Raw genomic sequence first — 24,668 nt, 5'->3', positions numbered from 1 at the left:
CCTCATATCAAATAGTCGTCCCCAGGCAGCAAAGCGCAAGAGCACACATGCTTTTAGGACGAGCGAACATCACAGAGCACGAAGTTTGACCAAACCGGACTCTTGTAACGGATAAAGACTTGTCACCTCTCAAGAACTCAGGTTTGTGAACGCTATTAGCCTACAGCTTTGAAAAACATTCTACGTGGCATTGTTTTTTAATAGGCTATATGTGATAGGTTTTGAGGCGCATGTAAAAGTAGTTATGTCAATCAGCGTTTTCGAAGTGACTTTGGAAATAATGTAGTAATGTGAAATCTATGTAAATCACAGAGGTTTTTAAATACATTGCATGTCAATAAGCAGGGGCGTCATTTCAGCTAAACCTATGGTCTGGTTTTGTGTCAAATTGAAGCTCATTTATTGCATTTTTTCACAATTTAAAAACTAAAATGCAATTTGGAGAACAGCAAAATTGACTCCAGCCATTATCACCTTGTTGCTGTAGCTTCGTTCACCTCAGTCAAATAGGGGACTTATCATTCTACTAACATGTCATACAAGAATTAGCTGCTACGCACTAGCACAGCACCATTATTAAAACTCGAGTTTAGTTTTATGTCATTGTTAAACCCAACAGCAGTTACCTAGCCAAAGCAATCTACAGATGTAGGATCTTAATTTTGTTTTGGAGAATATTCCTGCGAAGCAGGAAATGCAAACTTGTAATGTAATTGAATTTTAGAAAGGCTTGTAAAGTTTGTAATTTCAGACTTAATTTGCCCTAACGAAATTGTTTAATTATAATCCAAATAATTCACATTTCCTGTTTCTGCAGGATTATTTTCCTGCTGTAGCAAACTAATCCTACATCTGTACTACAGTCAATTTGACCTCTGCACTGTTTTGAGAAAAAAATTGTGCTGTTCCATGCGGCTGCATCCATAGAACGAGCCTAACCTCCTGCTCCGAGGAGTCCGCATGGTCCTAAAGTCAGTAGCTTAAACCGCTAAACTGCATTTGCCTTTTAACGGGATTTGAATCATTTTAGTAGCCTATTTTAAATTGTTGGTGTTGAGCTAGGTTATGGCGACTGCCATACCTTGCCATACCCAATTGAGGCCCCTGTCAATAAGTGTCCCTGTATTGTAAAATAATACAAAACATTTTACAGATAAAAAAATATATTTGATCAGTATTTTTTAAATGTCTTTTAAAGAGGGTTTTAAACTTTTACAGCAGTGTAGACTTCGCAGCCATATAGTCAGCTGTTTAGCTCTACCAAACTAATGCAAACATTAGGTATGTTCTGCTGAGTTGCCTCAATGCCTTTCTCAATAGTATATAGTTCACTACAGAATATATAAATTCAACAAATGCCAAGACATAACCCAGCTAGTACATTTGGTTCCTTGGAAATTGTGGGAATGTATGTTTTTGGTTTGACGTTGGTTGTGGGATCAAAGCCATACGTTTCCTGAATGGTAAAAACTTCTGAGAACAGATTTGAAAATATGGCCTTTTCTGGGAACATGTATTTTTAGGTTGCAGGGAGGTTCTGAGAACGTTTTACTCTGGTTTCTTTAAAGTTTTCCTGGGAGGTCTTATTAACGCTCTGAAAAGGGAATTTACTTATTGTTTCAATGAGACTTTTAATAATACTGCTAGCTTATTTTTGGTTAACTTTTTTTTTAAACTCCAAGCACAGATAGGACACATGGAAATTCATTTCCTTAGGCATTAATCATGCAAACACTTATTTTGTATTGTGACATGGCATCAGTGAGATTCAAACCTATTATCTTCTGTCCACTGTGCCACCAGGATGAAGCTAGTGTGACACACAAATATGTATGGTCATATTTTTGTTTTTATTTAGTTATTTTATGGAGCCATCCCTTGTTTAATTTTCTGTCTCCCAGGTATTTGCGTTGAAGGTAATGTATATGGTTACCATTGCTAGGGGGAGCTGTGGGGAGTGTTAGTGGGATCGTGAGGTCTTGGATGTTTCTTCTATCTTGGAGAATGCCTGATAGTGAACACTAACTTTTCTCCGTCACATCATTCCGCCCTGTTAATTCAGGTATGTAACGTGCAGAAGTACAATATGACTCACAAAATATTAAGATGGCATGCTTAACTACGTAGTCCATGAGTTTGATATTTGAAGGTAATTGAAAGGAGTTTTAACCGAGTGAATTTTTTATTTTTTTTCCCCCATTATAAGTATTTTCCCCATTATAAGTAATGGAGGTACGCTTGGTTGGTAATGGTTTACATGTAAGCAAAGGGAACAAGATGGCATCCAAACTGTTTGTACTTTTGCGAACAATCTTGCTATTTGATTTATTTTCTATGAACAAAGTCACAGTTTACTTCAGGTAATATATGTACATATGCAATGTGACAATAGAATGTGTTGAAAGTGTTTATTGATAAGAAAATAGCATTTAACAGTTTGCTAACTGAATTTAGATTTGCTAAGTACTAGCTAGCTCAAGGCTATTGGGTTTCAGCTATTGTTAGCTCACATGTTGATGATTTGGAATGTAATGTTTGTAGCATTGTTTAGCACAGGCCTCCAGTCATTTGTAGCTTTATGGGATTTGACACTGCTTGTACTGTGCTCTCTATATAATGTAATGTAGCCTTTTATGGTACAATTGGATTGTTTTACATGAAATAGCTAAATACTATACTGATTTATTAGCCTCAGGTTATCTGCACGATTCATTTGACTATTAGTGAAAGGTAAAATGTGAATGTGGAGATGTATGGAGGTAGCTTTTTGAATTTGAGACATTTATTTTGATACCCAATATGCAATGTGAAAAGACTTAATACTACAATGCAGTTGTAATGTGTACTTGACAAACCGAAAAGAAAGCGACATTTAAAAAATCTTGGAGAATGCCTGCTACTGAAAACTACTAACCTCTCATCTTTCCACCCTGTTGATTCAAGTCTATCTGCTGACCACGTCTGTCTGAGGCGTGTAACAGATTTTGAGGCTCGTCCGGGATTGGCGCCACCTGCTGGAGGTATCTGATCCAGAGATTTATGAACCAGGGACAGCATGACGCTTGACCAGAGCGAGAGGGCTACAAGTGGGCGACTTAGCAGCGGCAGGTGACCAGCATGAAAGGGGATCCTGACTGAGAGGAGTGCAGCACTATGTACCTTAAGTGTTTGGAAGCGTGCATCATGTCCAATGACAAAAAGGGTCTGGGCCATTAAGAAAAGGTTGCCTACACTGGCATCTGATTTAAGTTTTCCAGTTGAAAGTCTTGATGTGGTACCAGAGCTAGACCCAGCTAAGTTAAACAAGTTTATTGAGGAAGGTTGTTTTGACAGTGAGTGAATTCATGTGTTGCAAGACCCTACTTGAGCTACAGGATAGGGGTATGGCTCAGTTACTGTTTATAAAGGATGCTATTGACGAGGTTATCCAAGGATGTGAAGGTAGTCCAGTGTCCAGATTTATCCGCTAATGTAGCTACTGCTGATACTGAAATACAAGAGTCTGAGTGTCAGTGGATTTTGACCAGTTATAAGGAGCTAGGCAGAGAACTCCTTCAGTGTAAAGTAACACCTGCCACACCCACACCAGACAAACCACCTACTGTAAAGGAACTTGGCAGCTTGTCTAAAATCCTGAGCACAGACCATGTAGCACACCTCACAGCTGATGGCATTGTCGCCATCAGAGACCTACCATATCTGCAGTGCAAGACGTGGGGGGGGATCAAATAGGTGACAACACTTCTGACATTAGTTACAACAGCATATGTAAACAAATAAGAGGGGTTAAAATAAAAACACAGTGAAGCTGAAATCATCACAGGAATCTTCCGCATCATCAAACCAGAACTTTAAAGACATGCTAATAAATAAGAATGATAGGATTGTTGCTGAGCTGAAACATTTGTTTCGGTCTCACTTAGGAGAAAAGAGCAGCAACGTCGAGGTAAGGATGGACCGCCTGGGCAACGGTGATCCAGATCTGTCAATACGGGTGCCGTTCCTGGTTAGTCTCATGACACTAGAGCAGCCGTTCCCAAACTAAGTGAGGCCGCCTGATATGAAAATGGGGTCGTGGCAGAATTAAGACCCCTCTCTTATTACTCTTATCAGATAAAGCACTACTAAGGCATGTAATCAAAATAACAAGCAATGAAAGTGAGAGACCGGGTAGGTTGGGCCAAACCTCTCGCCACAAGATGACACACCCACAGTGCCCAGCTTGAAGTAGAATGGACTAAAGCACTCTTGGGAGACTGATCGACACGTTAGCCAGTCCGCCTGTCTTAGCCTGCCTCAACTTTGAATTGCCTTCACGCGCCACACTGATGCCTCTGACAAGGGGCTTGCTGCTACCAAGAAACTGATGCATGAATGGGGAAAACTACGCATTGACAATGTACCGGAGAACCAGTCAAAGACATGAGCTAGTCTTACCAGTCCTGTACAAGCAAATGGTCTTGAAACATGTTAATGATGACATGGTTCATGTTGGAAGAGAGACATTGGCGCTGTATCAGGCAAAAGAAGACAGTCACACATGTACGAGCACCAACTGGCAATATCAACCACAAGTTCACCACTAGAGCTAGTCTCTATCGACTACATGCATCTGGAGGCCAGCAAAGGTGGCTTTGATTACATCCTGGTAGTCATCAACCATTTCACAAGATTCGCACAAGCGTATCCGACCAAGATCAAATCCGGAAGAACAGTAGCTGAAATGATATTCAATGACTTGATCCCAAGGTTCGGATACCACTCCAAGTTACACCACGATCAAGGTTGAGAGTTTGAAAACAAGTTCTTCAAAACACTGCAGCAAATGACTGGAGTGGTTCACTCAAGGACATCTCCCTATCACCCTCAGGGCAACCCTGGCTGAAATATTCAATAGGACTGTACTTCAGATGCTGAGAACGCAAACCGGCGACAGTCCTTGTACGAAACCTAAGTGAGAGAGGTGGTCCTGGAAAGTTAAGGTCATACTGGGAAAAGACAATATACATAGTGAAAGAGCAATTGAGTTACAATCCAGTGTACAAACTCTGTCCAAAGATGGGTGGGAACAAGACCTGTATCTTCCACCACAATCTCCTGCACCTAGTCAATGACTTACCTGCAGACTTACCCCCGCAGCCTGCACAGACAAACCCACCTAAAGAGAAAAGGAAGAGCTGACCCAAAACAATGATGCAAGACTCAGATGACGAAAGCACAGGAGCACATACCTGGATGATAATACCTGTAAGCAAAGAACAATGTGAGACTTATCTGTGATACTCCGAGGAACCCAGCATGCGTAGGACCCACACAAGACGCTGTACCTACCAGAGTTATTGCACCTGAAAGAGAAATCCAAAGACCAGAACAGTCAGGAGGAGAACAAGAAGAGGAATACTTACCCGCTGAACCAGCACGGTCAGACACAGAGATGGATATGGACGAAGAATACCTGTACGAAGAACACCTGTACAAGAGGAAAGACTCATAGTAAACCCCCCACTAGTTGACACAGGTTGGACAGGCTAGGAGGTCCACACGTGAGAGAAGGCCTGCACAGATGCTTCTTAGCACACGCTAGGTCAGCCATCCTTCCAGCCACACACCACAATCAACACTGAGAGGTTTATGGGGTGCCACCTATGACAGTCTGGGGGAATTCCAACATACGACATTCCACAGCCTTACCAAACACTACCCTACCCCACACTAGTGCCTTACCGTATTAATAGGAAAGAATCTAAAGTGAAACACTTATACATACCAATTACATGTAAATAAGCGTTATATGTCAGGAGACATTTTCTTTTTGTCAGGGAGTGTGACGCACACATTTTTGACGTTTTATTTATTTTATGGCGCAATCCCTTGTTTAATTTTCTAGGTCTCCCATGTATTTGCGTTGAAGGTAATGTATATGGTTACCACCACTAGGGGGAGCTGTGATGTCAATGGGGAGCATTAGTGGGATTGTGATGTCTTGGATGTTTCTTCAGTCTTTGAAAATGCCTGATACAGAACACTAACTTTTCTCTGTCTTATCATTCAGGAATGTAATGTGTAAAAGCACAATTTGAGTCTTGAAATATGATGGTTAACTACATAGTCCATGATTTTGGAGATGTTTGAAGGGAGTTTTAATTGAGTTAACTGGTTTGTATTTTCCCCGTTAAGCAATGGTTGCTAATGGTTTACATGCAAGCAAAGGCAACAAACAAGATGGTGTCTGAAATTTTTGACTTTTTCAACAATGTTTTTATCTCCTATTTGTTTTCTTTTCTATGAACAAAGGCTCTGTTTACTTCAGGTAATATTTGTACATATGCAATGTGGCGATAGAATGTGTTTGTATTAGCATTCAAAATAGCATTTAACAGTTCGCTAACTTTATTCTAACCAAATGTAGCTTTGCTAAGCACTAGCTAGCTCTACGCTATTGGGTTTCAGTTATTGTGAGCTCGAATATTGATAGTTTAGAATGTAATGTTTCTATTATTGTTTAGCACAGGGCTCCAGTGATTTGTAGCATTATGGGAATTGACACTGCTAGTACAGTGAACTCTATAGAATGTGATGTAGCCTTTTCTGGTACAACTTGATGGTTTGACATTCCAAATAGCTTTTATTGGTATATGCTGAATGCTATACTGATTGAATAGCCTCAGGTTATATTCACTATTAATTTGACTATTAGTGAAAGGTAAAATGTGAGTTTTTGTAGATGTATGGAGATGGCTTTTTGAATTTGAGACCTTTATTTTGAAACCCAATATGGAATGTGAAAATAATTGAATACTACAATGCAGTTGTAATGTATACTTGATGATTTATTTAGACAAAAAAAAAAGTGAACAAAAGAGAACTGATACTGAACACTAACTTTTCTCAGTCTCATCATTCCACCCTGTTAATTCAGGTCTATTAACTGCTGATCACGTCTCAGTCCGAGGCATGTAACACTTAGCATGCCATGTTTGTTTACCCATACAAAGCAGTTCATTTTAATCTATTCAAACAGACCCCATTTCAAAGGAAACAAGCACTCATTAAGATCAGGTGTGGTCAATTAGTGGGCGCGGCCAACGGAATAACGTTGTTTCTTAATGTTTTTGGAAGAATTTGAGAACATGACTTTAAAGCTGCAATATGTAACTTTTTGGGTGACATGACTAAATTCACAGAAATGTGAGTTATAGCTCTGTCATTTTCATTGAAAGCAAGTCTCTAAGAAGCGGTATATCTGTTCTATGTGAGCTATTTCTATGCGTTCTGTTCTTCAGTTTTGTTTTTGCCTCTTACTTTAGGTTTTGTACACCAGCTTCAAACAGCTGAAAATACAATGTTTTTGGTTATGGGAAAGATATTTCACAGCAGTTTGATGGTACAATGATTCTCTACATTATACTTGCTTGTTTTGTCATATAAACAGATATTAGGTGAACTATTAGAATTAGTGATTTCTGCATAATGCATCTTTAAATTGAACCATGAGGAAACCTGTAGGAAACGTTATGCTGAAGTACTGAAATTCCCTCAAATGTTGTTTCTTAACATTCTCTGAACTATTTGAGAACATTCCCAATGTCAAACCAGTTGGAGAACATTCCTAGAACATCATCAAAATTGAGATATGTAACCATGTTTGAACTTTTAGGAAACTTTCTATTAAAGTAATGAAATACCAAGAACATTAAAAACGTATTTTTTGGTGAAGTTCCTTAAATGTGCTGAGAATGTTCCAAAGTCAAGCAACTATCCTGCACTATTCCCAGAAAGCTGTGGGAATGTTGTATACAAAATAACCATAGAACGACCACATTCTCACCATTCTCTAAGAAACATATGGTTCTCAGAACGATATGTGCTAGCTGGGAATTAGCTAATTATAGTACCTTTGCCAAAGTGCAGCAATAAAACGTGAATGCTCTGACTGAAGCAGAAAATTGGGAATACTGTTTTGGCACAATATTATTCAGCAAAAACAATGTTAGTGTCAGTTATGATTTATGACACTGTGCAATTGTTTATACATTGCTCTTAAGATTATTTAGTTTTTTTCCATTATGTGGAAAGGCATTTTGTATGCTTTCTTGGACCATAACAAAACAATATATCATTGTTTTGTGTCAAGGTGATCAAACGTTATTAAATATCACTAATGTCATGAGCCTGATGAGATAATAGTAGTTAGAGGGATCTATTTTGGATTTTAAACACAGGGTATAATCCCATCAGAATCTACAGTGAACACACTTCATCTGAATTACAATGTCCAGCCATGCTACTCTCAGAGAGGCCATATTTCTGTTATACATCATCTAGCAAGAATATAATGAAATTTGACTGCTCGGGAACAGTGAGTGCACTAACGGAAAATAAAGTTTTCAAATAAATCAAGGTGAACAGTGTTGTCAATCATGGAATAACCTGCAGCCTCCCGTATGAGGTGGACCAAATACCAAAGTGCCATGAAATTTTATGACTGTGTGTTAGTGTACCACACTGTAAGAACTACTTTAGAGTTACTATGTATGATGTGCATACGGTCTATTTTGGTTTGAAAGGAGACGGGTATCTAAGCAATGTTATCGAATAAGCAAGGAAAAACATTTTAATATTTACTGAAGGAAGAATACTGGAAGTGTAACAGGTGTCAGTGTGATGCTAACAGCTTAGCTTCCTCCACTATCCGACTGCCCCCATACTGGGCTCAAACCAGTGATCCTCTGCTTTGCAACACATGTGACTGCCTTCCTTGACAACGTGTAAACCGATTTGAGATATACAAATGGTGCGAGTGCACTCAATTGTCTCAGTTCAATTCCAACCGCGATGTCCCAGTCAAATGTCCCTCTATAGAGGACGATGATCATTGTAAAAGCAGTAGATGACGAAGTAGTTTGTAGAAGATGGCAGTTCGCACTGGTGCCTTAACGGGGGTACAAAACCGGTCAAGAGTATCTGTTCACAAACATCACAGGAAAATATGACCCAATTCTCTTCTGGTTCAGCACACTCTTATCTTTAGTAGTAAATGAATTGTAGACAGCATCCAACGTAATCGTACGCCGTTTCGTGGTGGTTTGCCATCTGCTTTACAGAGACGATAATGCCTGTGCAGTAGCGCTCTGGAGCAGTGCGAGTTAATATCTTTGGCTGTGAGTGATGGAAAATAAATTGCCTTTAAAACAATTACTTTAATAATTCTATGGATATTTTTTGGCACAAGGGTGATAATGAAATTGTCTTTTTAGGAATTTAATTGGACTTCTCTATGGAGGCGTCTATGGGAGTTGTCTTTTTGGGCTGGCTCGACTTCTGCTAAACTGCAATTCCGAAAGTGTACTGAGCACAGTGGAAAGTGTGCTTCTTGACTGGAACCCTGGGGCCTGGCTCCCAACCCATACAATTAGTGTAAAGAAGTCAAAAAAGCAAGGGCTACGTTAGCAGGTCATTAAAAAAAAAAAGTTTTCTGAATTGAATTAGCATATTTGTTTTTGATATTTCTAATGCAATGGTGCATTAAAACTAATCCACCTCCTTAATAACTATTGTGTGTGTGTGGTTAGACGCAGTCAACTCCAAAATGTAAAACTGCCAATCAGACTAAATCAGTGGTCTTCAACCTTTTCTTACCCAGGGACCCCCTCCCGGGAAAACTGGCAACCCATCATACTTAAATCATTTTTACATTTTTTTTTTTTACATGTTTTGTGTTATCAGGTGAATGATAATGGCAAGGAGACGTAATCAACATTTTAAAATGAATGGATTTGGTCAATAGTTTTTCATTATTTTGTAAACTCTAAAATAGCCTAGAAATGTAAGTCTAAACACATTTTCGCTAAGATTACTTGTTTAGCCAGTTAAATTAAAAATGCACTCAAAATATGACCTGGCCTCCACAATAACCCGACCTCAACCCATTTGGGATGAGTTGGACCGCAGCTTGAAGGAAAAGCATTCCAGGTGAAGCTGGTTGAGAGAATGCCAAGAGTGTGCAAAGCTATCATCAAGGCAAAGGGTGGCTACTTTAAAGAATCTAAAATTTCCATTTTGATTTGTTTAACTTTTTGGTTGCTACATCATCCCTTATGTTATTTCATAGTTTTGATGTCTTCACTATTCTACAGTGTAGAAAATAGTAAAAAAAAATATAAAGAAAAACCCTTCAATGAGTAGGGGTGTCCAAACTTTTGACTGGTATTGTGTGTTTGTATATATATTTCCGTGGACCCCCTGCAGTCTGCGGACCACCGTTGTGAATACTCCTGGACTACATGTTTCATTTGATCCTCATTATGTCCTGCTCTTTGCCTGGTTCATAACGGATGTTAATAGGAAACACTAGGAGCAGCTGCTTATATTGTCCTCCATCTATGTGTGTTATTGGATCAAATCAAACTTTATTTGTTACATGCGCCGAATACAACAAGTGTAGACCTTACCGTGAAATGCTTACTTACAAGCCCTTAACCAACAGTGCAGTTCAAGAAGAGTTTAAGAAAATATTTACCAAATAGACTAAAGTAAAAAATAAAAAAAAAAAAAAATTGTAACACAATAACGAGGCCATATACAGGGGGTACCAGTACCGAGTCAGTGTGCGGGGGTACAGGTTAGTTGAAGTAATTTGTTCCTTGTAGGTATGGGTGAAGTGACTATGCATAGATAATAAACAGCGAGTAGCAGCAGTGTACAGGAGGGGGGTGTCAATGTAAATAGTCCAGTGGCAATTTTATTAATTGTTCAACAGTCTTATGGCTTGGGGGTAGAAGCTGTTTCTTTTTGGTCCTAGACTTGGCGCTCCGGTATCGCTTGCCGTACGGTAACAGTCTATAACTTGGGTGACTGGAGCCTCTGACAATTTTATGGGCTTTCCTCTGACACCGCTTATTATATAGGTCCTGGATGGCAGGAAGCTTGGCCCCAGTGATGTACTGGGCCGTGCGCACTTCCCTCTGTAGCGCCTTACAGTCAGATGCCAAGCAGTTGCCATACCAGGCGGTGATGCAACCGGTCAGGATGCTCTCGATGGTGCAGCTGTAGAAACTTTTGAGGATCTGAGGACCCATGCCAAATCTTTTCAGTCTCTTGAGGGGGGGGGCGAGGTTTTGTTGTGTCCTCTTCACAACTGTCTTGGTATGTTTGGACCATGATAGTTCGCGGGTGATGTGGACACCAAGGAACTTCAAACTTTTGACCCGCTCCACTACAGCCCAGTCGATGTTACAGCAGGGCAAGCGACCCCCCCCCCATATACACACACACACACACACACACACACACAGGGAAGAGCAATGGGCTATCCCCGCTGTGCATACAGAACGGCCATCTATTGCCTCCTCGACACCTGGAGTCTGAGAGCAATTTGAGCTTAGGAAATCTCTGCACAGATCCTAAGGGCCTTCTCTAAATTGTGTTGCATTGTATTACCATCCTCCTCGGTTTGATTTCCTGCCGAAGATCTCTCTTCAAATATTCATCGTCCCTATATTCTGGAGCCATTTGATAATTGACACTGGGCCGGGTTTTATGATCTCCTCTCTTCATCTGAGAGTGTGGAGCACTATTAAAGATAGCCCTTTAGCCTCCCACACCGAGCCAGACCTCCAGTATTAAACCTGTCTTTGTGTGGTGGCCAACTGCCTACTTGGACTAGAATCTGCTGACTGTTAAGGGTTCTTCTGTTAAGCTCTCCCTTTCTTCTCTGAATTTCTTTGGTCTGCTTTTCTTTGATAGATATTATTCTGAGGCTTGAGGATTTCCCCTAGCCCGGAGATCAGTTTTACTGACTCGGTGACTTTACCAACGTCCTGCATCCATGTCTTTGTGGGGACTTCTCTTTATTGCTTAATCCATTCTTCAGGGCTCAATTTATACCTTCTATTGTGAATGGGATCTGGACAGTCAGCATGTCCTGTATATGTGGGGCCCAGCTATCAGCTTGACTGGAGAATCCGTGTTTTTAGTTCTCAACTGCCCTTTCATTTAATTTAAAAGACAGACTTAACATTGTGGTCCCGTGTGGCTCAGTTGGTAGAGCGTGGTGTTTGCAACGCCAGGGTTGTGGGTTCGATTCCCACGGGGGACCAGTACGGAGAAAAAATGTATGAAATGTATGCATTCACTACTGTAAGTCGCTCTGGATAAGAGCGTCTGCTAAATGACTAAAATGTAAATGTAAGAAAAGAGGGCGTGGACTATTCAGTCCCAATCTGTCAGCATGTCTTCAGACTGAAATATATTGTATTATATACATCTCCATATTCCTGCCTTTCTTAAAGTTTCTCTCCTTCCTGACCTTTTGGACATTTTTAGTCAAGTTTTGACTTTGCTGACTCTTTGCCTTGGTGCTCTTCGGAGCGTGTAATATAATGCGCTGATGTTCCGTGATCTGGCACGGGCCCCGATGGTCCGCTGTGGGGACAGTCAGAATACTCAGAACGGAGGAAAGTGCTGTCCTCTGACTTTGGGACTGCTGACATCTCCATATTCCTGCCACCCGCTCCCTCCCAGATCCCTCTGATTGATGTTCGTCTGCCTGGCTGACTATCGTGCGCGTTTCTCCATGAATACAGACATGAATCACAGGGATTAGCATTCCGCTCTTCCTATCTCTTTCTGCCTCCGTCCACCTCTTTCTCAGTGCCGTCTCAGTTCCTTACACGCATCTGGCAGTTCCGCTGACGGTGGGGGGTCTGGGATGAGTGGCTTGGGGCCCCGCCAGAGCGAGCCCTGTCGGACGCTGCCTCACTCACTGCCACTTCGGATGGCCCTCGTCTCGCTGAATATTTCATGGTGTGATTTGGGATGTAAATTAAAGATGTGTTTTCAGGTGGGTTTGACCAGACTGAGTGATATTCTCTGTGACTGGTAGGGGGAGTGGCCATTCTAAGGCTGCCCTTCACCTTGACAGTCTCGTAGGGACGCAGGGTTGCAGTGATTGTCTTTTCTTGATGTTGTCGTTCTTTGAGACAGTCCTGTTCTGCTTTTTCACAGGGAAGTGTAGATAAATATAAACTGAGAATGAAGTGAGAGAAAGGACCCCCTCCTAAAGTGTGTGTGTGTGTGTACTGTAGGCTATGTGTTTGTGCCAATGAGAGATTTCTAAATGGCTAATGCCTACATCCCACCCTCTGAGAGGAGGCTGTTTTCTCTGCCAGTATTGAGGAACACTGAAGACTGTGATATTACTCATCAGCAGCATGGGCTCTTTATAGAAGGCCACAGCCTCCCTGCGCTGCGACACACACACTGCCGGCTCAGACAATCAGGAAAATTACACAAACATCCTGGAGTGGAAGCAGCCGTTCTAAACTAGAGGAGGATCCTCTCCCCGGCTAGGTTGAAGTGTGCCGCTTTCCTCTCTTACCAGATGACCCTGTGTCTAGCACAACACCAGCCCAGCAGGGGATATGTGTCACGCCCTGACCATAGAGCCTTTTCTCTCTATGTTGGTTAGGTCAGGGTGTGACTAGGGTGGGTTATCTAGGATGTTTTATTTCTATGTTGGCCTGGTATGGTTCCCAATCAGAGGCAGCTGTTTATCGTTGTCTCTGATTGGGGATCATATTTAGGCTGCCATTTCCCCACTGGTTTTTGTGGGATCTTGTTTTGAGTTAGTGTGTGTAGCACCGCCGAAGTCACGGTTCGTTATTTCTTTATTTGTTTTGTTTGGAAGTTTCGCATAAATAAATATGTGGAACTTTAATCACGCTGCGCTTTGGTCCAGTTCTTACGACGATCGTGACAATATGTTCATGTTCTAATACATTTGTCTCATAACTGATTCAAACACTAATAGGAATTTGAAATGACTGATCACGTCAGTGCTTCAAATATTCTGCATGATGCGTCTGTGGGATAAGAGTGGGCTTTGTAAAAGGAAACGCTGAGCCATTGTGCTCCTGTCTAGAACAGATTTGTCCTCCCTCTGCCTGTCATGCATCACGGTGATAAATGTGTTTCAGGGAAGCCATGGACAATTTGTAATCTCCAAAGGACACCGTTTCATCAGGCCTGAATGGCCTATACTTCAAACTTACGAGTGGCGAATGGGAGAAAAGTACATTTTTATTTATGTAAGCTGACATGCCTGGAGAATGTATGAATATACAATTCATCTCGCTTCAGTTTTTAGTCGCTACAATGTTTATTTTTTATTTTTTATGCCCCGGCACCACCACCACCTTAACATACACACTGCAAAAAAAGATTTGGTACTCTTCTCATTAAAGTGGCAGGCTGACTAGAAGGTGATGGCAGGGGCTTAACAGGCACTTCAAGATGGAACAGCTGTATGTTTAACTGCTTAAATTGATCTCAATTACAGCAGTGTTTTGAATGGCGGCCTGCATCATTAAGAACAGCCTCCGTGAGAGACCAGGGCCTGGCCTGAGAGGAATGCTAAGTGTATATGTAAATGCCACTTTGCCAGTTTTTGTCTTGTGTTGTCTCTTAAAGTCCCCTTGAACAGAGGTGGGTGAGGGTGTAGTGTTTATATATAGACTGGTGGTTACTGGCGCTGAGAGGCTTGGATGCGGTTGGAATTTGGCTGGTTTGTTGGGAGCCCAAGGTGACCTGGTGCTATACCGCTTTTCTGACACGGAGTTAGAGTCCCCTTCATGCTGTGATGAATGGAAAAGGACAAACACTAGTATATCTAGACATGGCTCAAATCAAAGAAGCACATCAGTAAGTGCCATGATGGATGGCATCAATAGGATCTCCCATGGACCATAGTCTTGCCTCATCTGTATGGCATTAGCATATGCTTTTCATGCAAACACCCTGAGGTTCGTTGACTGACTCCTCTGCCCTTTTCTCAGTTCCACTTTTATCTTTATAAACACCGAATTGGAAAGTGTTTATTTAATTCCCTGTAGTCCTGTGAGACTGGAGGACGTTAGGATCTTTACAGGAAGGGGCTGCATCTCTCTTTATCTCTCTCTGTCTCTCACTCACTCTCTCTCTCTGTACCCTGTCTCTTACCTTTCCCTTTGTTTCTCTTTATTTTTTATCTTTCTCTTTACTTTGCTCTCTCGCTTTCTGTACCCCCCTCCTCCTCTCTCGTCAACTTTAATTACTATTACAGAAAGGACTCAGACTAGCCATAAATCATGACAAATCAAGCCTTTTATTGTTTCCCTCTTCCTGCTGAGCCAAGTGAAGAATGTATTTAAGGGTTGCAGTTAGACGGGTTTGATAATACAGTAATGGTGTTGGACTTAATGAAAAGATATTGCCCTGTCACGTTACTGCAGGTTGTGTGTGTGCGCCTGTGTGCGCCTGTGTGCCTGTGTGCACACTTAGAGAGCATGGAAAGGGCAGAGCGGGGCCCGGTAAGGTAAATGAATGTCATTTATCTATTTCTTCATTTACCCTGATGAGCTCTGTCACCATTGGTGTGACCAATGGCTGTGTGCAGGCGCACCCGGGGGGTGTGTGTGTGTGTGTGTGTGTGTGTGTGTGTGTGTGTTGAGATGTGGGTGTTCTATGAAGAGTGATGAGGCCTGTGTCTCCTCTGCACCTCTCAGAGGACTCGTTCCAGCGGCAGGGCTGAGAGGAAGTGTCCTCATGGAGTAATGGAGCGGGCGGGTGAGCCTGATGGAGGGTGAGGGTTGGAGGGAGGACTAACGAGGAAGAAAATAAGCGGCGCAATCTCCCTGCTTCCTTCCGACTTCTTTCCCATTGACTGACGGACACTGCACTCACTGAGTGACTGTACACACTCAGCCCACTGGACACAGACGTCAGTTCAACTTCTAGTTTTGATTTACATTTGGTTGAGTTGTCAACTAACGGGAATTCAACGTTTAATCAACAGAAACTCACCATGCCATTGGATTTAGGTTAAAAGTTCATTGAAAGGGGCCTCCCGAGTGGCGCAGCGGTCTAGAGCACTGTGCTTGAGGTGTCACTACAGCCCCAGGTTCGATCCCAGGCTGTGTCACAGCCGGCCGTGACCGGGGGGGGCCACGAGGCAGCGCACAATTGGCCCATCGTCGTCCGGGTTAGGAGAGGGCTTGGTCGGCCGGGATTTCCATGTCCCATTGCGCTATAGCGACTTCTTGTGGTGGGCCGGGCGCCTGCAAGCTGACTTCAGTCGCCAGCTGAACGGTGTTTCCTCACACATTGGCTTCCGGGTTAAGCAAGCAGTGTGACTTGGCAGGGTCGTGTTTCGGAGGACGCATGGCTCTCGACCTTCGCCTCTCCCGAGTCCATACAGGAGTTGCAGCGATGGAACAAGACTGTAACTACCAGTTGGGGTGAAAAGTACACTGATTTAGTTTTTCAAATCCAATCAGTTTTCCACTGATCCAAACATGTATGGCACTCAAGGGTACAGAAAGCACCTCGTCCAAACAGCTAGGCTGCCCACGACAGCTGAAACAGAGCAGTACGTAGCCAATTGCTTTGTCCTAGTTTTTTTTCAGGCCCAGAATCTGGAGGCCACGCACTGCAAGCCTGTGTATGTGGGCGAGACTGCCAAATATCAGAGCCACCAGCTTGCACCTACACCCGAGACTGTCCAAGCACCACGAGGAGCTGGTATTTATGAAGCTTCTAGGCAAAGGACTGCACCATGTAGCCGTCCAATGAGCAGCCCACTTCCAGAAGGAGCTCCTCCCCCTGGCCTTCCCCCACAACAACAATATCTGGCGTATATGGCACACAGGAAAACACATCCCCATCATCATCATCAAACCAGCTTCCCCTTACACAAGAATGTTTATGCATGTGTGCTGTTGGTGAGACTACTTGTTTCACCTCGCTGGCTATCGACAAGGTGGTCATGTCTAGCAATATACAAATCCTTTTATGAACAGCAGCCAATCACAACATGGGCAATGGACTCCATTACATTTGACTCATGTAGAATATAAAATGGGGCATGGTTGGTAAAACTCGCAGCCTCGCCTTAACAGTAAAGGTGAGAATGTCCTCGCCGACGGCAGCATTCTGGTACATGGAATGGGAGACAGCGTGGTCAGCACAGTCCAGAGCAGCAGTTTCCCCTGCAGCCTCAGGACAGTCCAGTGTTGCAGTAGCTGCATCCATCTGAAACCAGGGAGTGTTGTCCTGGATGTAGGATGGGATCTGTCCTGGATGTAGGATGATGTTCCATCATGGTTGACAGAAACCTCCACACACACACTTTGACTGACAGCCACAGAACAATGATTTCCCTTGACGCCTCAGTGACAGAGAGGGTGGTTAGAGCTTTGTGATATCCTCTTTCTAGCACACAATCAAGGTCAGTTCTAAGGAGTTTCGGGATTTTACAAAGCTGCTAGATATCACAAACCTACATTTGGATAGTGTACCCTTGCCAAATTTAAAATGTAACCTTGCAAACTTTCAATTCCAAGTAAAATCAATAGTTTGTTTTCATACTGTAGTCTAAAAAGAAAGAGGGTTAGTGAATGACCTTTAAAGAACAGTGCAACTAGAGTTAAAGTTACCTATGATTGGATGATTGAATCCATAGCCACTGTTTGTGTGGAGGTGAGTCTGCTCACTGGAACATGTGACAGGTGTGTAGTTAAATGTTTGTCTCAGGGTGATTTCGAGCCTATTGATCAGCAGCCAGTTTCATAAGTTCTCTGTCTCTGTCACACACACAGACCCACAGGCACGAAGCAAGGAGCCACAGGCACTGCAGGGAGATGTACTTCCTGTCCCGTTGTCATTCCCCAAGGGGAGACCTACTCAGCCAGCAGTCTGTTATGCCTTTTTTTTACTTTACTACTTTCCCTTTCTACTTCCTTTTTCTATTCTGGACTTGTGTCAGAGGAAATAATTGAGATGCCTCAATTGTGTGTGTATATGTGTGTGTTTGGCTTATGTGCACGTGTGATGAACCCCCATGCCGAGGGACATGTGTGGCTCTGAAGCAGCAGATGGACAGTCTCACAGCTAGTCAGGCTGATCTGCATGCCTGTACTGTGTTGTGATGTAATAGTTGTGTGTGTCATGTGGTGTGCTGCCATCTGTCTCTGGTCTCTGTGCCATGCTGGGCAGGCACTGGTCAGTGGCGAGGGAACCACAGCACTGTAACCTTCCACTATCTCCCACAGTCGCCTTGCAAGGTTTCCAGCTCACACACGCACACATGTCCCGCCGTTTCCGAGACCCGGTACATTTTGTTATTTTAATAATAAATTAAAAAAATGGTGTCCACATTTACATTTTCCACAACCAACAACACGAGGAATCGACAGCAAAATCAGACAACCCCATAGTGGAATAGTTGACTGTCGCAGTCTGTGACAAATTTATATTCCTCTCGAGGCACATTCAAATTGCGAGTGCTGCACAGTGGGAGAGAGACGCGAGCCCAGTCATTGTAGCCTAACATTCTTAATGCAGTCGCGGGAATACACACCAGTGCATTCTAACAACCAAACCGTTATGAAACTTCTATTCCAACAAATAAGTCTCACGTAGCAAATTAGTGATTCATTTTTTTGTTGACCAAATTCCACACTTATTGACCTCCATACGAATGCCTCACTTTGGTCTTATTTTTCGTGCACAGATTTTGGGCAGAGTAAGCCCTCTTGCTTAGCCTCTTCCTCTCTGATTATATTCACAGTACATGATCCCTGGTTGGCTGAGTGCCAGTGGAAAGTTTTTTTTGTGGGCATTCAAGTCATCACTGTTACTATAACGAGTAACAAGATTACTCTAAACATTAGGCTAAGTGATCTAGCTAATGATGAGCCCAATAGGGTCAATGCAGATGGGCAACCCTCAGTCTATTTATTTATAGCCACTATGCTGAATCAGCCTGATAATATTGACCAATATGTTATATTGGGCTCATTTCTGGAGGGAGAAAGTATATTTTAGATGTATGTGCACGCCCCTGAACTAGGGACCCCCCACCTCCCAAATGAACCACTACGCACACAATCACATTTTGCCCCTTCTCAATTTATATTAAAGTACCCTCACTCCTGTTCTCAATTTTAGTGCTTTAATGAAAGAGCATCATGCTCAGTGTGTAACATGCATGTAGCCAGTCCTTGCAGCTGGGGAGGCAGCCATCCAGAGTCAGTAGGGAGCTGTGTGTCAGGAGTGGAGACCACTGGGGAGGCAGCCATCCAGAGTCAGTAGGGAGCTGTGTGTCAGGAGTGAAGACCACTGGGGAGGCAGCCATCCAGAGTCAGTAGGGAGCTGTGTGTCAGGAGTGAAGACCGCTGGGGAGGCAGCCATCCAGAGTCAGTAGGGAGCTGTGTGTCAGGAGTGGAGACCACTGGAGAGGCAGCCATCCAGAGTCAGTAGGGAGCTGTGTGTCAGGAGTGAAGACCACTGGGGAGGCAGCCATCCAGAGTCAGTAGGGAGCTGTGTCAGGAGTGAAGACCACTGGGGAGGCAGCCATCCAGAGTCAGTAGGGAGCTGTGTCAGGAGTGAAGACCGCTGGGGAGGCAGCCATCCAGAGTCAGTAGGGAGCTGTGTGTCAGGAGTGGAGACCACTGGAGAGGCAGCCATCCAGAGTCAGTAGGGAGCTGTGTGTCAGGAGTGAAGACCGCTGGGGAGGCAGCCATCCAGAGTCAGTAGGGAGCTGTGTGTCAGGAGTGAAGACCACTGGGGAGGCAGCCATCCAGAGTCAGTAGGGAGCTGTGTGTCAGGAGTGAAGACCACTGGGGAGGCAGCCATCCACAGTCAGTAGGGAGCTGTGTGTCAGGAGTGAAGACCACTGGGGAGGCAGCCATCCAGAGTCAGTAGGGAGCTGTGTCAGGAGTGAAGACCACTGGGGAGGCAGCCATCCAGAGTCAGTAGGGAGCTGTGTCAGGAGTGGAGACCACTGGGGAGGCAGCCATCCAGAGTCAGTAGGGAGCTGTGTGTCAGGAGTGGAGACCACTGGGGAGGCAGCCATCCAGAGTCAGTAGGGAGCTGTGTGTCAGGAGTGGAGACCACTGGGGAGGCAGCCATCCAGAGTCAGTAGGGAGCTGTGTGTCAGGAGTGAAGACCACTGGGGAGGCAGCCATCCAGAGTCAGTAGGGAGCTGTGTGTCAGGAGTGGAGACCACTGGGGAGGCAGCCATCCAGAGTCAGTAGGGAGCTGTGTGTCAGGAGTGGAGACCACTGGGGAGGCAGCCATCCAGAGTCAGTAGGGAGCTGTGTGTCAGGAGTGAAGACCACTGGGGAGCTGGTGATTGAATAATAGCACACCATCTCCGGCTCAGAGGTCGAGAGGAGAGAGAGAGAGAGAGGAAGTGAGAGAGCGAGTCTACAATGTAGACTAGTATTAGCAGAGGTGACAATGTACAATGACACATACTTTTTTTTCGAGATACAGTAGTGTGTCAGCGTTATGTGTGAAGCATCTTGTCAAGGACGGCTTGCTAGGGGAGAGGTAAAAGATGCCAAAAACTGTACTCCAACCTGGCTCTGTTCAACCTCTCTGTCCTCTGTGCGCCAAATTACCTCTCTTCCCACTGAATGGGGCCGTTGTGCAGGGGTTTGTGGGAATGGTCTGGTAATGGCCTGGTGTACTGTACCTCTGATTTGAAACCCGATTTGGCTGTCCTGGAGATGTGATTTTATACAATTCATGAGAAACCATTTGATTCCACATGACTTTTCTGATGTACGAATGTGACATTTGCGATATCAACGTTTACAAGAGTGTATTAATTACGGTTAATGCACTTCTAATACCACTGTAATCCTCCACTAAATGAGTGTAAATCAAGCAGTGTAACACTTGCTACAGCAGCTGGGAAATGTCAGAATGTAATTGTTACTGATTGACCCTAGTCTAACAATGGGAGTATTTAGTGGGTTTTAAAGTTCTCTGTCGTGGATATGGTCTAATGAAGTTCTCGGTGAAGCATTAACCATATCAAGCCATATTAAGCCCCATAACAATCATAAATAATGGATACAACATTACGTTAATGTTAGTCAGTGGTAATAATGGGAATGATGACTGTTGTGTTTTCATGTGCTTTCAGGTTGTGTGAGGGGAGGAAGTTGTGAAGTCACGCGGAGGAGAAGCAGTTACTGTTCGGTTACAGACCCGGAGTAAGGCTAAGGCTCGGTCCACCAGAAGGAACCAAGCCTTCTTTCAGAGGTCCTCTTCTTCCACACAGTCCTACCCTACCAGTGACTGTGCAAATCCATTCACAGACAGACACAGAACTTAACAAAGTCTCTTGTACCCTATATTTGAAAGGAGTTTTCAATCCTAAAAGTACACACACTATAGGAAGACTGCATGGTGAAAGTGTTACCTTGTTAGACACCCACAGGGCTATAGACAGAGGCTCCACTTATCAAACCCACTCACTGTCCCTACCCTGGAGAAAAAGGCTTATTTAGCATCTAACGCTAGCACGTTGTGCTGCGCGTTGCTTTCACATTCAGCGCCATTGATTCACTGACCGCCCTGTAATTTCATTAGCATTCTAGCCTCTTTATGTTTTTTTTTTAAACACACACACAAACACAAACACACACACACACACACACACACACACACACACACACACACACACACACACACACACAAACACAGGCAACCCTCCAAATGACACACTGTTTTCGCAAATATTATTGGCCCTGTTGATCACGAGGCACATGCTGCTGTCAGCTCATTCAATCACCATCCACTACAGACAACACCTGGGTATGAGGGTCCCATCTGCACACTATTAGCCCCCATTGAGAGAACTGGAGAGTACTACTACACTTCCCAGTTGTACTGCTATGTTTATTCACTCTGGCAGGTGCTAGTGTCATGTCCTATTTGTCCAGGCGGCTGTCTGTGTGAGTGGATACGACAGGGTTATGATGAACACGTGCTGTTGTCGTCTTCTACTGCCTACGGTTGGGTCACTGTGAGGGGAAGAGATCCTAGGTCTGATCATACTGTTTGTCTATCACCCTGTCAGAAGGGATCAAGACCAAATCTCTCTTGAAGTAGACACTTCATCTCAAAGAGACTAACATCTCAAAGGATAAACAAAGGCTGACTAGAACACATCAGTCTGTCCAACCGTCTGTCTGGTTGTACCCCCAACTGTGGCCCACCTCTTGCCCGTTCCCCCCACCATCCAGTCTGTGTGTAAGTTCTGCCGACGGGCTGCTTGGAGGATGAGCGATGTCCCCACCCTGGACTATGAGCTGCTGCTGTCCCCTGGGCCCTCCTTCCCTGGGCCCCCCAGCAGCCCTGCTCTGGTGGGGGGTGACGCGGAGCAGAGGACGGCCTTTGCCTTCGTGGGGCTCCTCATGCTCTTCCTGGTCTTCCTGCTGGTGCGCTGCTTCCGCATCCTGCTGGACCCCTACAGCCGCATGCCATCCTCCTCCTGGACCGAACACAAGGAGGGCGTAGAGAGGGGGCAGTTTGACTACGCCCTGGTCTAGACCTGGGTCGTGTTCATTAGGCACCAAACGGAAGAAAGGGGACTGAAACAGGGAGGGACTACCCGAACTTGTCCAATAAGAAAATGTTGTTTTCGTTTTCCGTTGCACAACGTTTCGCTACGATGTGCCCTAATGAAAACGACCCCGGTAGTGTCTTAAGGGGGCAGTTTGACTGGCCCTGCTGTAGAAACAGAGACCACAGTTGTCAAGACCGGATCCCTCAACACCCAGACCAAGACCTTTGACTACATGCTGCTGCAGAGACGGAGGAAAGAGGGGCTGTTTTGACTATATGCTGCCGTCAAGGCCCACGCCAAAACCAGACCACCAGACTGCTTGAGACCGACTGTTACCAAGACTAGACCATTTGAGACCCAGACTTGCAACTCAAGAGGTAGAAAGGGGTTGTACTGCACTGCTGCCTTAATTTGCTGCATTCCCCTCACAATACTTCCTCCTCCTCTTCTAGTCCCTGTAGATTGGCTAAAATGCAGGGGAGTGCTGACAAAGCCATTACAAACACAATGGGATTGCAAACAAGATCTCTCCAGATGAAACGTAAAGGCTATAACATAGTAGCTTTCAATATTTACATCACACCTGTTTCTGTACCTCCCAGTTTATGATTTGTTACAGTATATTTGACAGTCATGACCTTTTTTAATATTGATTGTCCTCTGACAAATGAGCAATTGTATTTTTCCCTCATAGATTTCCGACTGGGTTGAGATATTACAAATGTGTTTAGATGCATCCGCCCTTTTAAGAAACCAGACTGGTGATTTGTCTTCAAAGGAACATTATTGGTGTGTTTTGTGTTGGTATAACTGAACAAAGCCATATCTATTATATACATACATACATACATACATACATACATGCATACATACATACATGTTGTTTGGTTGCCCTGTTCGCTTTAACCACCTTGCCAAGCTTAGTGAAAACATGCACTCTGCGACTTTTAGACCAGAAATGCTTTATTTTTGTATTCCAACTAAAGTTTGGATGGAGTCTCCTTTTGCTAATATTTTCTCTGTGTTTTCTCTGATTTGTAGCACTTTCAATCTTGTCTTTGGTCTGTGATTCTTGAGCTAGCCTAGCTACACAATGAAATGTGATATGCTTCCATATACGAAGCACGGGCAGCAATCTTTCAACTCTACTTGGCGATACTTTCTTTGGTCTCGATTTGGAAGAAACACGTCTCTTATAAATGTCTGTGTTCAGTTGCAGGTGATACTCTGAAAAACAGAAAATTCAGAAAAATATTACTTCCACTTTTTACACCGCATGAGGTTTCTCGCTATCTTAGCTGCCGCACATCTCGCATTTCCCAACATCTTTGCCGAAATCTAGTCAATGCGCTTCACACAGTGCGACCAAAACAAAGATCTACACACATGCAAGAGGCATTTCTCACTCAGGGCCATAGCTTCAATTTATTTTACTTTGATTTTAATTTGTTTTTAACTCATTCGGGGTCTCAACTTACTGTTGAGAGTTAGAATAGTAGAATACACAAGGTGCAACTTCTAAACTTGGTTGTGCATCAGCAGTTTTACTCTTATGTCAGTCAATTAGCCCATGTCAGCTAACATTTTTTAGATTGCTAAATTAGTCTTGCTAGTTATCTTATCATGGCTGAATTACTGTGCCTAGGGACCCTGACCTCCAGGGGGAGCCATTTGATTTTGTTAGTCACTCTCACCCAGATATCATATTAACATGGCAAAATGTGTAGAATTGCTGGGAATTAGCTTTAAAACTGTAAGAACAACAATCTTATTTGTTTACCTTTTGAGTAAAATATTTGTTCTGCTAACAGATCCCTCTACATAATAAATTATAGTTAAGCCCAGCGCTGAGTTAATGTGTAGCGGCTAATTGTATACTGTATGTGAATGAAGCTACAGCAACCAATGTGATAATGTCTGGGGTCATTTTTGCTTGTTTTTGCTGTTCTCCAAATATCATTTTAGTTTAAAAATCCAGTAAATGAGCTCCAACGTTGTTAAACCCAGAGCAGGCAGCTTTGCTTGCATTTAAGATTTGTAAGTAGATATTTTTCATAACTGCTTTGTTTTTGCTACGCAGGGTTTAATTTTGTGAAATAAAATGGGTTTTTCTTCAATTTGTGTTTCCAGTGTGGGAGTATATGGTTGGAGAGTGGGTAGATTACTCTTCCTGTAAAATCAATAAAGCATTTCACCACATTATTCCACTTTTAATCACTTTAACAAAGCACTAATGGGACATTCACAGGGCAGGAAAATGAAACTCCAA

At 43.5% G+C, this 24,668-nt stretch overlaps 1 protein-coding gene and 1 non-coding gene across 2 annotated transcripts; both read left to right on the top strand.

The window, feature by feature from the left end:
• LOC106613713 (cortexin-1-like) lies at nucleotides 1-24,516 on the top strand. The gene is given in 3 exon segments (XM_045687458.1): nucleotides 1-141; nucleotides 20,972-22,194; nucleotides 22,197-24,516. Coding segments are annotated over 2 exon segments (261 nt in total). The 5' UTR covers nucleotides 1-141; nucleotides 20,972-22,119; the 3' UTR covers nucleotides 22,383-24,516.
• Nucleotides 12,023-12,098, top strand: trnaa-ugc (transfer RNA alanine (anticodon UGC)). The gene has a single exon. It is a non-coding gene; the product is annotated as a tRNA-Ala (tRNA).
• Nucleotides 24,517-24,668: the final 152 nt, after the last annotated feature.

The sequence above is a fragment of the Salmo salar genome, chromosome ssa10 (genome assembly GCF_905237065.1).
Source record: "Salmo salar chromosome ssa10, Ssal_v3.1, whole genome shotgun sequence".
NCBI lineage: Eukaryota > Metazoa > Chordata > Actinopteri > Salmoniformes > Salmonidae > Salmo > Salmo salar.
The sequence above is the reverse complement of the archived record's forward strand: the minus strand, read 5'-3'. Positions and strand labels throughout refer to the sequence as shown.